Here is an 11598-nt window from a genome sequence, read left to right on the forward strand (position 1 = left end):
GGCTAATTTTTGTATTTTTAGTAGAGATGGGGTTTCACCATGTTGGTCAGGCTGGTCTCGAACTCCTGACCTCGTGATCCGCTCACCTTGGCCTCCCAAAGTCCTGAGATTATAGGTGTGAGTCACTGCGCCTGGTCAATTTTTTTTTTTTTTTTTTTTTAATTGTAGAAATCTTCAGAGAGAACAAATTCACAGATAATTCCCCTACTTTTCAGTGAAGCGATCAACAGAAAGCAACATTCTGAGAAAGCAGATGCTTCTGTCCGAACAGTAGCTGACCAGTAAAGGTACATATTTGACTCTAACCCTCCTGTAGCCAAGGCCCTGGCACTTCATGGGACATGACTGGAGATGTGGAAAATCATTATCTGGCCACGGAAACAGGTTCTGGAGATAGTGGTATGCCCATTCACTTGGGATTTGTGAGAATACGGTAAACTAGTACAGTTTCAATATTACATGCTCACTGACTACTGAGAACAGAAGCCACTAAAGGGAGACAGTTTAAGTCTCATAATTGGATAGACCATTTTAGAATTTTATTTCAGATGTATCTGTGGTCATGATTCCTTAATACAGACTAGTGGGAAGCTATAAAATGTAATAAAAACTTCTGACCACTTGGCTATAATGGGAATTTATATATTTAACAGTAACAGCATATTTTAAAAAATGCCTAATATTTATGAAGTATTTTATAGTTCGTAAAATACTATTACACTTGATCCTTAATATTTCTGGTAAGGTAGGTAGACTATTCACCATTATTTTACCGATGAGGACATAGGGTAGGTAGACTATTTACCATTATTTTACCAATGAGGACACAGGTGCAGAGAAATCACATATCTGGTCTTCAGACAGTGTGGGAGGAGAAATCTGACTCAAAACAAGCAGCCTTTCTAGCCAGTGTACCATGCCACTTCTCTTTCAGCATCTTTGTGAATTTGCTCCTTTCTTTAGCAGATTCTAATGTATCGCTGATAGATGATGTTGTTTGCAATATGTTATCTTGACTGGGGCAGAATGACAGAGGCAATCATTTTTAAATGACTCTTTTTTTTTATTGAACTACCACCAAATATGTATCTTATCAAATGCTTTATGGCCTTAAAGAAGAGAATATTGCATTGTAGAAAGAACAAATGGAACATAGTAAGTACTTGCTGAATTGAACTGATATTAGGAGACCAGAGTCCAGAGAGCCCAGTGAATCATTGACTAGATGAATCTGCTTTCTCTGTGTATTAAGGGAGAAATCGCACCTATCTTACTTAACAAAGATTTAAGGAAATCAACTAAGAAAATGGACATGAGACCGTTTATAATTAAAGAGTACCTAATTAGCTCAACAAATACTGAGTGGGCACTGTAAGGCACTGTTGATGGATGTTATGAGTTTGAGTACAATCTATGCCATATTAAAACCACAGCTTTTATGGGAAATTGTTAGGAATGTAGAGATTACATATAAGTGGACTATAAGAGAGAGTTGCAGATCAATGAAAATTTTAACAGCTTACAATGATGCGTAGATTTACTCTCAAAAAGGATCAAATCATGACTGTGTGACTACAAAGTAAAGGCTAAAATGCATAGATTTTTGAGTTGAGGAGAGCTAACTAGACACAACTTTCCAGAAATTTAAATACAAGAGAAAATATTTAAACTTTTAACACTTTGAGTGATGGCAAGTCGGTGGGGCACCAGTGATTGCTTGTTTGGTAATAGTAGTGCAACAAATATCCAATATATATTATTGAAGCTTTTAAATACTGACTACAAACCCAAATCTTTAGAAGTATATGATAAATAAAGACTTGGCTAAAATTTGATCTTGACTATATACAGCACCATCTGGGAAAAATAAGTACGTATTTGAAGGAGATACTGATAAGAAAGTCTGCTGTTAATTATATCAACAATGAAACTACCTGATTCCACAGATGTCATTTAATAAAAGAACAATCAAATTATCTAAGGATGTGTTAAGAAAGAATTCCTACCAGATAAATTCTGAGCGACTCACTAAATATTTGATTATTTGATAAAACTAGTAAAGCAGTAAAACTCTTGATATAGTAAACCTATTCATATGTTTGCTCAGGTTTTAGCAAAAAACTATGAAATTATGGAAGAAGAAGGTTGTTACCGAGAACAGGAAATAAAGACACATTATCTTGGCTTCCAGGATGGTCATATTATGAAGTTACAATTTCAGAGTTTCATATGTTAGCAAAATGTGAGAAGATGATGCTTCTACAAAGATTATCATCACACGTACCTGGAGGAAACCCATAACAGTATTAGCAAGATTATTTCACAGTTATTATATGATATAATCATACAAATACTGATTCAAAATAACAAGGTATTATTAAGACAAATAGTAGAGAAAACTACGTTTTGAAGAACTGATGTAATGTTCCCAGATGATTTGATACAATAAAATTCAGAATCAGAAAAGACCAGCATGAAAGCCAGAGAAAAAGGTGACTGAAGGAATTTACAATGTTTATCTTGATGAAGATAACAGGAAATGGGGGAGTAAGAATTTTTTTTTTCCCCCGAATATTTGCTGGGCTGAGGTATAGAACAGGAATTAGACACTGTATATATTTCCAGGGTCAGAACTAGGACAAAAATGCAGAAAGTATTGGGAGGTAAACTGTGACAGCCTGGGGCAGAACTCTCTAATAATGGCCACTGTGCAACTGGAAGGGACTGTCTTTAGAGATGCAGGGTTTCCTTCCACTGGAATTATTCATGTGGTGGCTGAATTATTTGACAACAAAGGTCTCTTCCCACATCATATTCTACTTATCTCACAATCCAGGAAAGACTGTGAACAAGAAAAAGCAAAGCAAGGGATTCTGTGGTGAGGCTGTGGGCAGTGTAGTGATGGGCTAGAGGAGGAGTTGCCACTTTCTTTATCCTCCCCTCCAAAATAGGGTCATTAAACAGGTCAGCAGGGCCAACAGCAGCATAGAGTGGATATAAAAATTGCACTTTCTGGGGTAAGTCATGTCCTAGGAACAGCAAGGCCAGCATTGGCTGGAACCATCTACACAGGGAGACCACAGAGGACAGTGATATCATCAGGAAGGAACAGTGGAGAGATCAGTTTTGGTGGCCTGTGTGTGGGAGGGTTGCATCCCAGATGTCCTCTGGACAGAAAAAATCAACACTCCCTTGGATAGCGTCCTAGCTTGGAGAGAAGAGGAAAGGGCTGTGCAAATGTGTCTCACCTCTTGGCTTAGGATGAAGAGTTCCCAGGCAGGACGAATGAGTCAACCTAGGAAGCAGGCCACAGATAAAATATAGTGTGATGCTAAGAAGTGGAAATGAATTAAAGCCAGTAAAGGGCAGTAAATGAGGAATGTGACAAACACAAGTTCACTTCGTTAGAGTTATGTGCTGAAGATGATCATAATAAAATCAATAGCCAATCGAGAAATGGTGTGGGGATGACTGAATACCCACACACACAAGAATGAACTTGGATACCTACCTTCCACCATACACAAAAATCACCCCAAAACAGAGCATAGACCTAAATGGAAGAGTTAAAACTAGAAAACTCCTAGGAAAAAAAAATAGGAGTAAATCTTCATGACCTTGGATTTGACAATGGTTTCTTATGATGTCAAAAACACAGGTGACAAAAGAAAAAATAGACAAACTTTATCAAATCTAAAAGCTTTTGTGCTTCAAAGGACATCATCAAGGAAGTGAAATGCAACCCTCAGTAAGGGAAAAAGCATTTGCAAATTATATATTGGGTAAGTCCTTTATATATCAGATACATTATTATATTCATCATTCAGATATATAATCATACATAAACTTTGACAACAATAAAAAGACAAATAACCAAATTACAAACGGGTAAATAATTTGAAATGCAAATTAAAACTACAATAAGATACCATTTAATACTCACTAAAATGAATACAATACAAAAAATAGTAGGTGTTGGCAAGGAAATGGAGAAAGTAGAACTTTCATACATTGTTGGTCAGATGTCAAATGATGCTGCAACTTTGTAAAAGAGTTTGGTGGGTGGGGTGCAGTGGCTCATACCTGTAATACCAGCACTTTGGGAAGCCTAGGCTGGAGGATCGCTTGAGGCCAGGAGTTCAAGTCTAGCCTAGGCAATGTAGTGAGACCCTGTCTCTACAAATAAATAAATCAGCTAGGTATTGTGGCACGTACCTGTAGTCCTAGACACTCGAGAAGCTGAGGCAGGAGAATCACTTGAGCCTAGGAGTTCAAGGCTTCAATGAGCTATGATGGCACCACTGTAGCCCAGCCAGGCCAACAGAGCGAGACCCTGTTTTTTGTTTTTTGTTTTTTTTAAACTTTTGTTCTAGCTCTAAAGAAAAAGAACATTTGGTTGTTCTTCAAAAAGTTAGAGTTACAACGTAATCCAGCAATTCCATTCCTAAGCATATGCCTATGAAAATTGAAAATGTGTGTTCACACAACATCTTGTATGCAAACATTAATAGCAGCATTATTAACAATAGCCAAACAGTGGAAACAATCCTGAAGTCTGTCACCTGATAAATAGAAAAATAAAATGTGGTATATCCATACAATAAAATATTATTCACCAATAAGAAACAATGAAGTACTGATACATGCTACAACATGGATAAACCGTGAAAACATCAGGAAACAGAAAGAACTCAGTTACAAAAGATCACATATTGCATGAAACCATTTATATAAAATGACCACAAAATGTAAGTTCACAGAGACAGAAAGCAGGTTAGTGATTGCCAGGGGATTATAGGAGGGAAGAATGAGGAGTGACTGGCAGTGCAATAGGTTTGTTGACAGCAGCATCAACACAAATACATCAGTAATGAATGCACTGTGCTATGATGCTGTCATAGGAACTCTTAGGTCCATTATAATCTTGTAGGATCACTGTCATATATGCGGTCCATCACTGGCCACGAAGCGTAGCTATATGGTACATGACTGTATTTCCAGAAGCTACAATTTGCTTTCTTTACTTATGGTGAGGTTAAATCTTTCTATAATTTTGTCATTTATATTTTTCTGAACTGTGCCAGTTCAGAGCCACTCCAAATACTTCTATTGAGTTATTGTTCTTTTTTTCTTACTCATTTCCTAAGAGGTCTCTCTTTTCATGTTAAATAAATAATCTCACTTAACAAGCCAATACTTACATAACAATTACTATGAACCTGACATGTTTCTTAGCTCTATAGAGACATAAAATCACTTAATATTTACAACAATGCTGTGATTGGGCATCATCATCATTTCTATTTAAGAGATGAGGAAACTTCAGCACAAAGGTGTTAAGCAGTGGAGGCAGGATTTGAACCCACGCACACCGGTCCAAACATCCCAGCTAACCAGTATACTCTCCTGACTCGTACAGATGTAGCAAACAGCAAACTTAAGAATGTCAACCAAGATACTCAGACCCCAGAAAATGTGTAGAATCTGGTCACTGTAAAAGACTGTGATAGGTGTTCTTTTCTGGAACTGCACTGTCCAATAAGTGAGCCACATGTGGCTCCTGAGCACTTGAAATGTAGTTAAACTAAATCTAGATGTGTGGTAATGTGAAATATACACTGAATTTCAAAGATTTAATATAAATTAAAAGAACGTAGATACTCAAAACATTTTAATATTAATGTGTTGATAATGTTAAACAGTATTTTGGGCCGGGTATGGTGGCTCATGCCTGTAATCCCAGCACTTTGGGAGGCCAAGGCGGGTGGATCACTTGAGGTCAGGAGTTTGAGACCAGCCTGGCCAACATGGTGAAACCCTGTTTCTCTAAAAAAAAAAAAAAAAAAATTACACCAGGCGTGGTGGCATGTGCTATATTCTCAGCTACTTGAGGCCGAAGAATCACCTGAACCTGGGAGGCAGAGATTGCAGTGAGCCGAGATTGTGCCACTGCACTCCAATCTAGGCGACACGGCAGGTTTTTTTAAGACTCTGTCTTAAAAAAAATACTATTTTGAATATACTGAGTTAAATATGTTATTTAAGTGAATATCACTTTTCATCTTTTAAAAAAAACTTTTAGTATGGCTACTAGAAAATATTGTGTTACTATAAATCCTGCATTACATTTCTGTTGGACAGGGTTGTTCTAGAAGGATGTATTGTGACTGGAAGAGAAGTCTGGAGGAGCAGTGCATGGTTCTTAAAAGGCTAATCATGGTGTATGCTGTCTTTGAGGACCATGGATTGATTATACAACAGACAATAAGCCAACTGTTACTAAACCCATCAACTACCAATATTCTGATGACTCATGATGAATTCAAATATAGTCAAGAGGAACCTGGAAGATATTGTTGGTGAATACAAAGAAATGGGTTGAAAACAAAAAGGAATATAGGGCAGGGGAAATAATTTTGTTTCTTCTACCTAAAGCACAGTCTTTGAAGGAGAAATAGGTCTGTGAAATGCTTCTTAAAACTAAAGTCTAATCTACCTCCATTACACTTTACCCTCCACAGGTGAGTCACTATTTCACACAAATACTCTATTTGCTATAATGTATAATTTAGCCAACAGAGTTGCTCAGTAAGTGCAACAAAACTATTTAAATATTGATAATCCATCGATGTTACCTATGTCCAGTAAATGTTTGGAAAAAAAATTTATAATCTCTGGCCTCCCCCACCCCATACCCCAAATTATAAACCAGAATATTAAAAGGATCTGTAGGAATTCAACTGCAAGTACCCCAAGGGCAGCCCTATGTCTGACTGAATTATCAGCATTACCAGTACCATCCCAGTGCTAGTAACGCAGCAAATGCCCAGTAAATTTTCACTAAATACACACAGAAAATGGTAGTTCACTGGAATTTTAAAGTCCACGCCTAAACAATATGGAAACCGCAAAGAATGGATATTCTAGACTGGTGAGCTTACTGTTGTAGATGGCTAATCACACAGATGGGGGCAAGTACTTAGAATGAAGACCCAGGAGTCAGCAAAGGTTTTCTAAAATCCAACTTCACATTCTTTTCCTGACTCTGCCTCTATCTGTGCAGGGAGTGACTCAACAGAATAAATCCTGAATTCCTTAAGACCTTTGACAAAACTCTTTTATATACCTTAACCAAGGTGGGGAAATAGCAGGCATGACAATCTAACAGTTAGAAGGCTTAGTAATAGTAGAAAAATCATACAGGAAGGCTGGTGTTTGGGGAACTGAGGTCAATCTAAAGAAATTCTTCAGGGGTGGACAAGGAATCCCTCTTGGTCAACATTTTTCTTCAGTAAGTTGGAAGAAACATGAAAGGCATATTTGCCAAGTAACACAAAGCTGGAAGAGACTTTGGATAGAATTCAAAGACTATTTGGTTAGAATGGTATATAGCTAATGCAAATTCTCTAGGATAGTGGTTTTCAAACTTTAACATGCAGCAGAATCATCAGGAAGGCTTATTAAAACACATTGCCAGGACTCATCTCCAGAGTTGCTCACTCAGTGGGTCTTGGGTGGGGTCAAGAATGTGCACTTCTAACAGGTTCTCAGGTGATGCTGCTGCCACTAATCCAGGGACAACCCTTTGTGAACCCGTGGTACAGGAGATTCCTGTTATATACTTGTTTGCAACACTACAGTTTCTTTCTTAATTCCAACCTTCATGGCTGAGGTTCCTGAGTCATATTCTAGACTAGTGCCTTCTATGACCGATGGCTTTCTGTGACTTCAGAACCCATGCAAGCCACATCCTTTTCCAACTATTCTGTGGAAATCATTAGTAAAGAGTGCCACCCTCTTCTGGAAGAAGAAATCAAGCAGTTTCTTGAGGTATTCCCCTCCCCCAATATATTTAAACCTCTAAATACTTATGGTAAAATTCAAAAGGAAAATGGTTCAGAAAGCTTATTTGGAAAGGGTGGCTCTATCAGGAAGAAGACTGGCATACTCACCAGAGAGGAAATATACCCAGTCGTGTGGTGATAAAAACCACGGCAAACATAACAAACAGGAGATCACACATTTTCTGAAACTTGGCATAATTTGCCATTTTGGCAGCCTATGAAAGAAAGGAATGTGACCTATTAATGTAGTTAAACTGATAATAAAGAGTTTCTTTCAATATGCATGAGTCTGTTATAAGATACACTTTATCAGATGCATAAAATTGCCTGTGACTGAAATGTCATATATCATGCATCAGTATTTATAAATTACCCACAAGCTGAGTGAGAGGCAGCATTAGCCGTAAGTAGAATTCCTGACTGTTACAGATTTAATAAAATATTCAGCAACCTGAAAAATTCAATTGTATGGTTGATTTCAGAAAAACAGAGAGAAAAATAAGAAATTCTTACATCATAGATGATATTAGCAAGCCAGAGATACCAAAACAGAAATTTGGTGTAACAGTTCAAACAGAAGTGCTGGATAATCCTTTAAACCTTTTTATGAATCTCAAATACTGAGGCCACAAACTTTATATAGAATATATGGAGCTTTCTGTGTTTTTCTTCCTTTCTCCTTAAAATTACAGGTTTTCTTTAAACAGGCACAAGGAATACTCTGGGAGATGCTTTTCTGGCTTATTCTCATGAACTCAGAAATGAAGAAAGTGTCAAGATCATGTCATTTCAGCTAATCCATTTAGGTAGAATTTTCAAAGTTACATGAATGGGTCATTTTTAGATGAAAGCCACCAATGCTCAAAGGGTCTGTGAAAAGTACTCTCATAATTTATGAGAGCGATTTAAGTGAAGACTTTTTATATTATAAATTAGGGAAGAAATCACATTCCTTTCTCTACCATCTACTTTTTTACAAATGATTCTAAAAACAGGTGAGACTGAAAACATAATTTTGCTTAATCATCTCTTTTTACATTTTTACATAGAATTCACAGCACCTACACACAGGGTTATAAATTGATGATGTCTTCTGAATTTATAACGTTATTTTCTACTTCTTGGAAACTTAAATTAACTGAGTCAGATTTGAAAAGATTGTTGACATTATCCACAGAAGCTATAATTTAAAAGATTTAAATAAAGCACAAAGTTATGAGAGGAATGTATTCCTAAGGGGAAATATCTATTAACTGGGTGGAAGTTAGGATTATAAGCTTTTAATTTCATGAACACTTCAGGGGTAACACCATAAATTATGTTAAAAGGTACCTTTTACCTTCTTCTGGCTAGGTAAATCATGACATTTTTCTTTTATATTTTTTCACCAGTATTCAATAAATAAGCTTTAAACACAAACTTTTCAGAAATGTCTAGGCCATAAGATAACATGTTGAGGAGCTGACAGGTAACTTATCTCATTAATTGAATACTCTGAGTGTTATTTATTTTTATAATGTTAAAGAGAATCTAGGTGATGAAGAACATTTGTTTTTAAGCCACATGACTGAGATTTCTGAATTTTTTTTTCTGGATACAAGTGGAACTTGATTAGAAATTTTCTGAATCTACCCCATGGCACTACCAAGCATCATGCCAGCCATTTCCACAGGCAATACAGTTGGCTAATTGTACAGGATTGATTGTACAGCCTTAGGTTGCAGCATAAATTTCCACCTTCAAGCAAACTTAGGATTTAACCAAATGGTAACTCATTTCCAGGGGACTGCAATATAAGCAATCTATATTATTGATTATACTTATTATATTTCTTTATAGTAATCATATTTCTCCTATTAAAAATATGTTGAATAGAGGTTAGCTTAAATCACTTAAAAATCATAGCAACAAATTATCATTTGACTTATCTAGCCCATTAGGTCTATTTTTCTATTTCATAACATGAAAGGACCAGTTTTTTTTTTTAACAAAGTACTGTATACACCTCAAACTTTAATTGCCTTTATAGTAGATTCAAATTTTATAGCATAGAATTCTGCTTATATTGCAATGACAGGTCATTATTTGAGGGTATGTCTAGTCTACATTCACAGTACAGTAATTGCTTCAAAGGTGGCAAAACAAAGCACTTAAAGCAAAATGGTGGGCCTAAAGGAAAAAAAATCAGAATTCAGATCAGACTGTAAGAACCATTTCTACATAGGCTTTGTACTCTTATAAGGTAATTCTGACCAGTTATATTAATTTCTTAATATAAAATGCAAAGATTTTAATGATTAACATTATTGAGTATGACTCTTCACAGGAGCCACAGTTAAAAGTAAATATCACATCACAATTTTCCTTGGGATTTTACCTTTTGAAATATGCTAGAACATTTTAATTTATTTTACCACTTTAAGAATTCTAAACAATAGTAACCAATTCATATATAACCAATATTTCCACAGATATTCTTTAACTTTCATATATAGAAAACATAGTTTCTACATAAAATTTGCAATTCGTATGCACTTTTCACTGTAAAAACATTAGGAAAATGTGTATTGGCAATAAAAATGATGATCCCTACTTAATTTTACTGGGATGTATAGCTTCCATCATTACCCAAACTGAGTTTTACAAAATTTCCCAATAAATCAGGGTAAAAGTTACAACACACCAAACAAAACCTAATCAAATAATGATTTTCCTTTGTAAAATCATTCATTTCTTAAGTATGGATTAGTAAAGGTTTTCAGCATTTTATTAACAATTTTTTTTGTATAAAAGTTTACATACTAATTTAAAATCTCATTTTCACCAGTTTAACCTACAAAGAAACATTGCAGTTTCAAGGCAGTTATTTACTATTGTACCCAAGCACCATCTAGCATAACATTGAAGAGCTAATGAGATTAGGGACTTCCTAAATTCTGGATTTTGTATTCTTAAAGATGAAAGAAAACTTTTACCTCCAGAAGAGCATCAGCCGAATCATGAAGACAAAGGACCAGCGTTCCTACTCGGGCCATATTGTTGACATATGAAAAGGTAATCAAGAAAATACATACAAGGTGGTGCAGGAACATAATGCCAAAGTCCTTGAGGAAAGAAAAAACAGCCATATTAGAGTTTAGCAACATCACATTTCCATTTCGCCATTCAGCCACTGAACCAGTACTTACTGAGAACCTCCACAAGCCTAGCACTGAGGATGAATAAGGTATGAATAAGGTATAACTCTTATCTTGTGGGAGTCCATCACGTGCTGGGAGAGACACATAGGAGATCGGTGGAAGCCCAAGATCAAGGCTCTGGCAGATTTGGTATCTGGAGAGGGCCCACTTCCTTGTTCATAGATGGTGACTTCTAGCTGTGTCATCATATGGCAAAAGGGGCAAAGCACTTATTTAGGGCCACAGGAGATAGGAGGAAATCAGTGACTACCAAGAATGCGATCAAGCCAGGACAAAGACCATATCATAAAGAATGTTTTGTAGCAAGCCAAATAATTTGAAGCTATGGGAGAAATCACTACAGAATTTCAAGAAAAGAAGGGTACTACTTGCATTTGAACCTTTTTAAAATTTTTTATTTTATTTTATTTTATTTTTGCTCTGTTGCCCAGGCTGGAGTGCAGTGGCGTGATCTCAGCTCACTGCAAGCTCCACCTCCCAGGTTCACGCCATTCTCCTGCCTCAGCCTCCCAAGTAGCTGGGACTACAGGCGCCTGCCACCACGCCCGGTTAAA

At 36.4% G+C, this 11598-nt stretch overlaps 1 protein-coding gene across 1 annotated transcript in view; it reads right to left on the bottom strand.

Annotated features, from left to right (window-relative positions):
- CERS6 (ceramide synthase 6) overlaps positions 1–11598 on the bottom strand; it is a gene marked incomplete at its 5' end in the record, with an annotated part of 328174 nt that overhangs the window by 49474 nt on the left and 267102 nt on the right. The window contains 2 exons of the mRNA XM_011988171.1: positions 7953–8059; positions 10820–10948. Coding sequence (XP_011843561.1) covers positions 7953–8059; positions 10820–10948 — 236 coding nt within the window. The remainder of the gene's footprint in view (positions 1–7952; positions 8060–10819; positions 10949–11598) is intronic.

This window comes from Mandrillus leucophaeus, unplaced genomic scaffold (genome assembly GCF_000951045.1).
Source record: "Mandrillus leucophaeus isolate KB7577 unplaced genomic scaffold, Mleu.le_1.0 Scaffold324, whole genome shotgun sequence".
NCBI lineage: Eukaryota > Metazoa > Chordata > Mammalia > Primates > Cercopithecidae > Mandrillus > Mandrillus leucophaeus.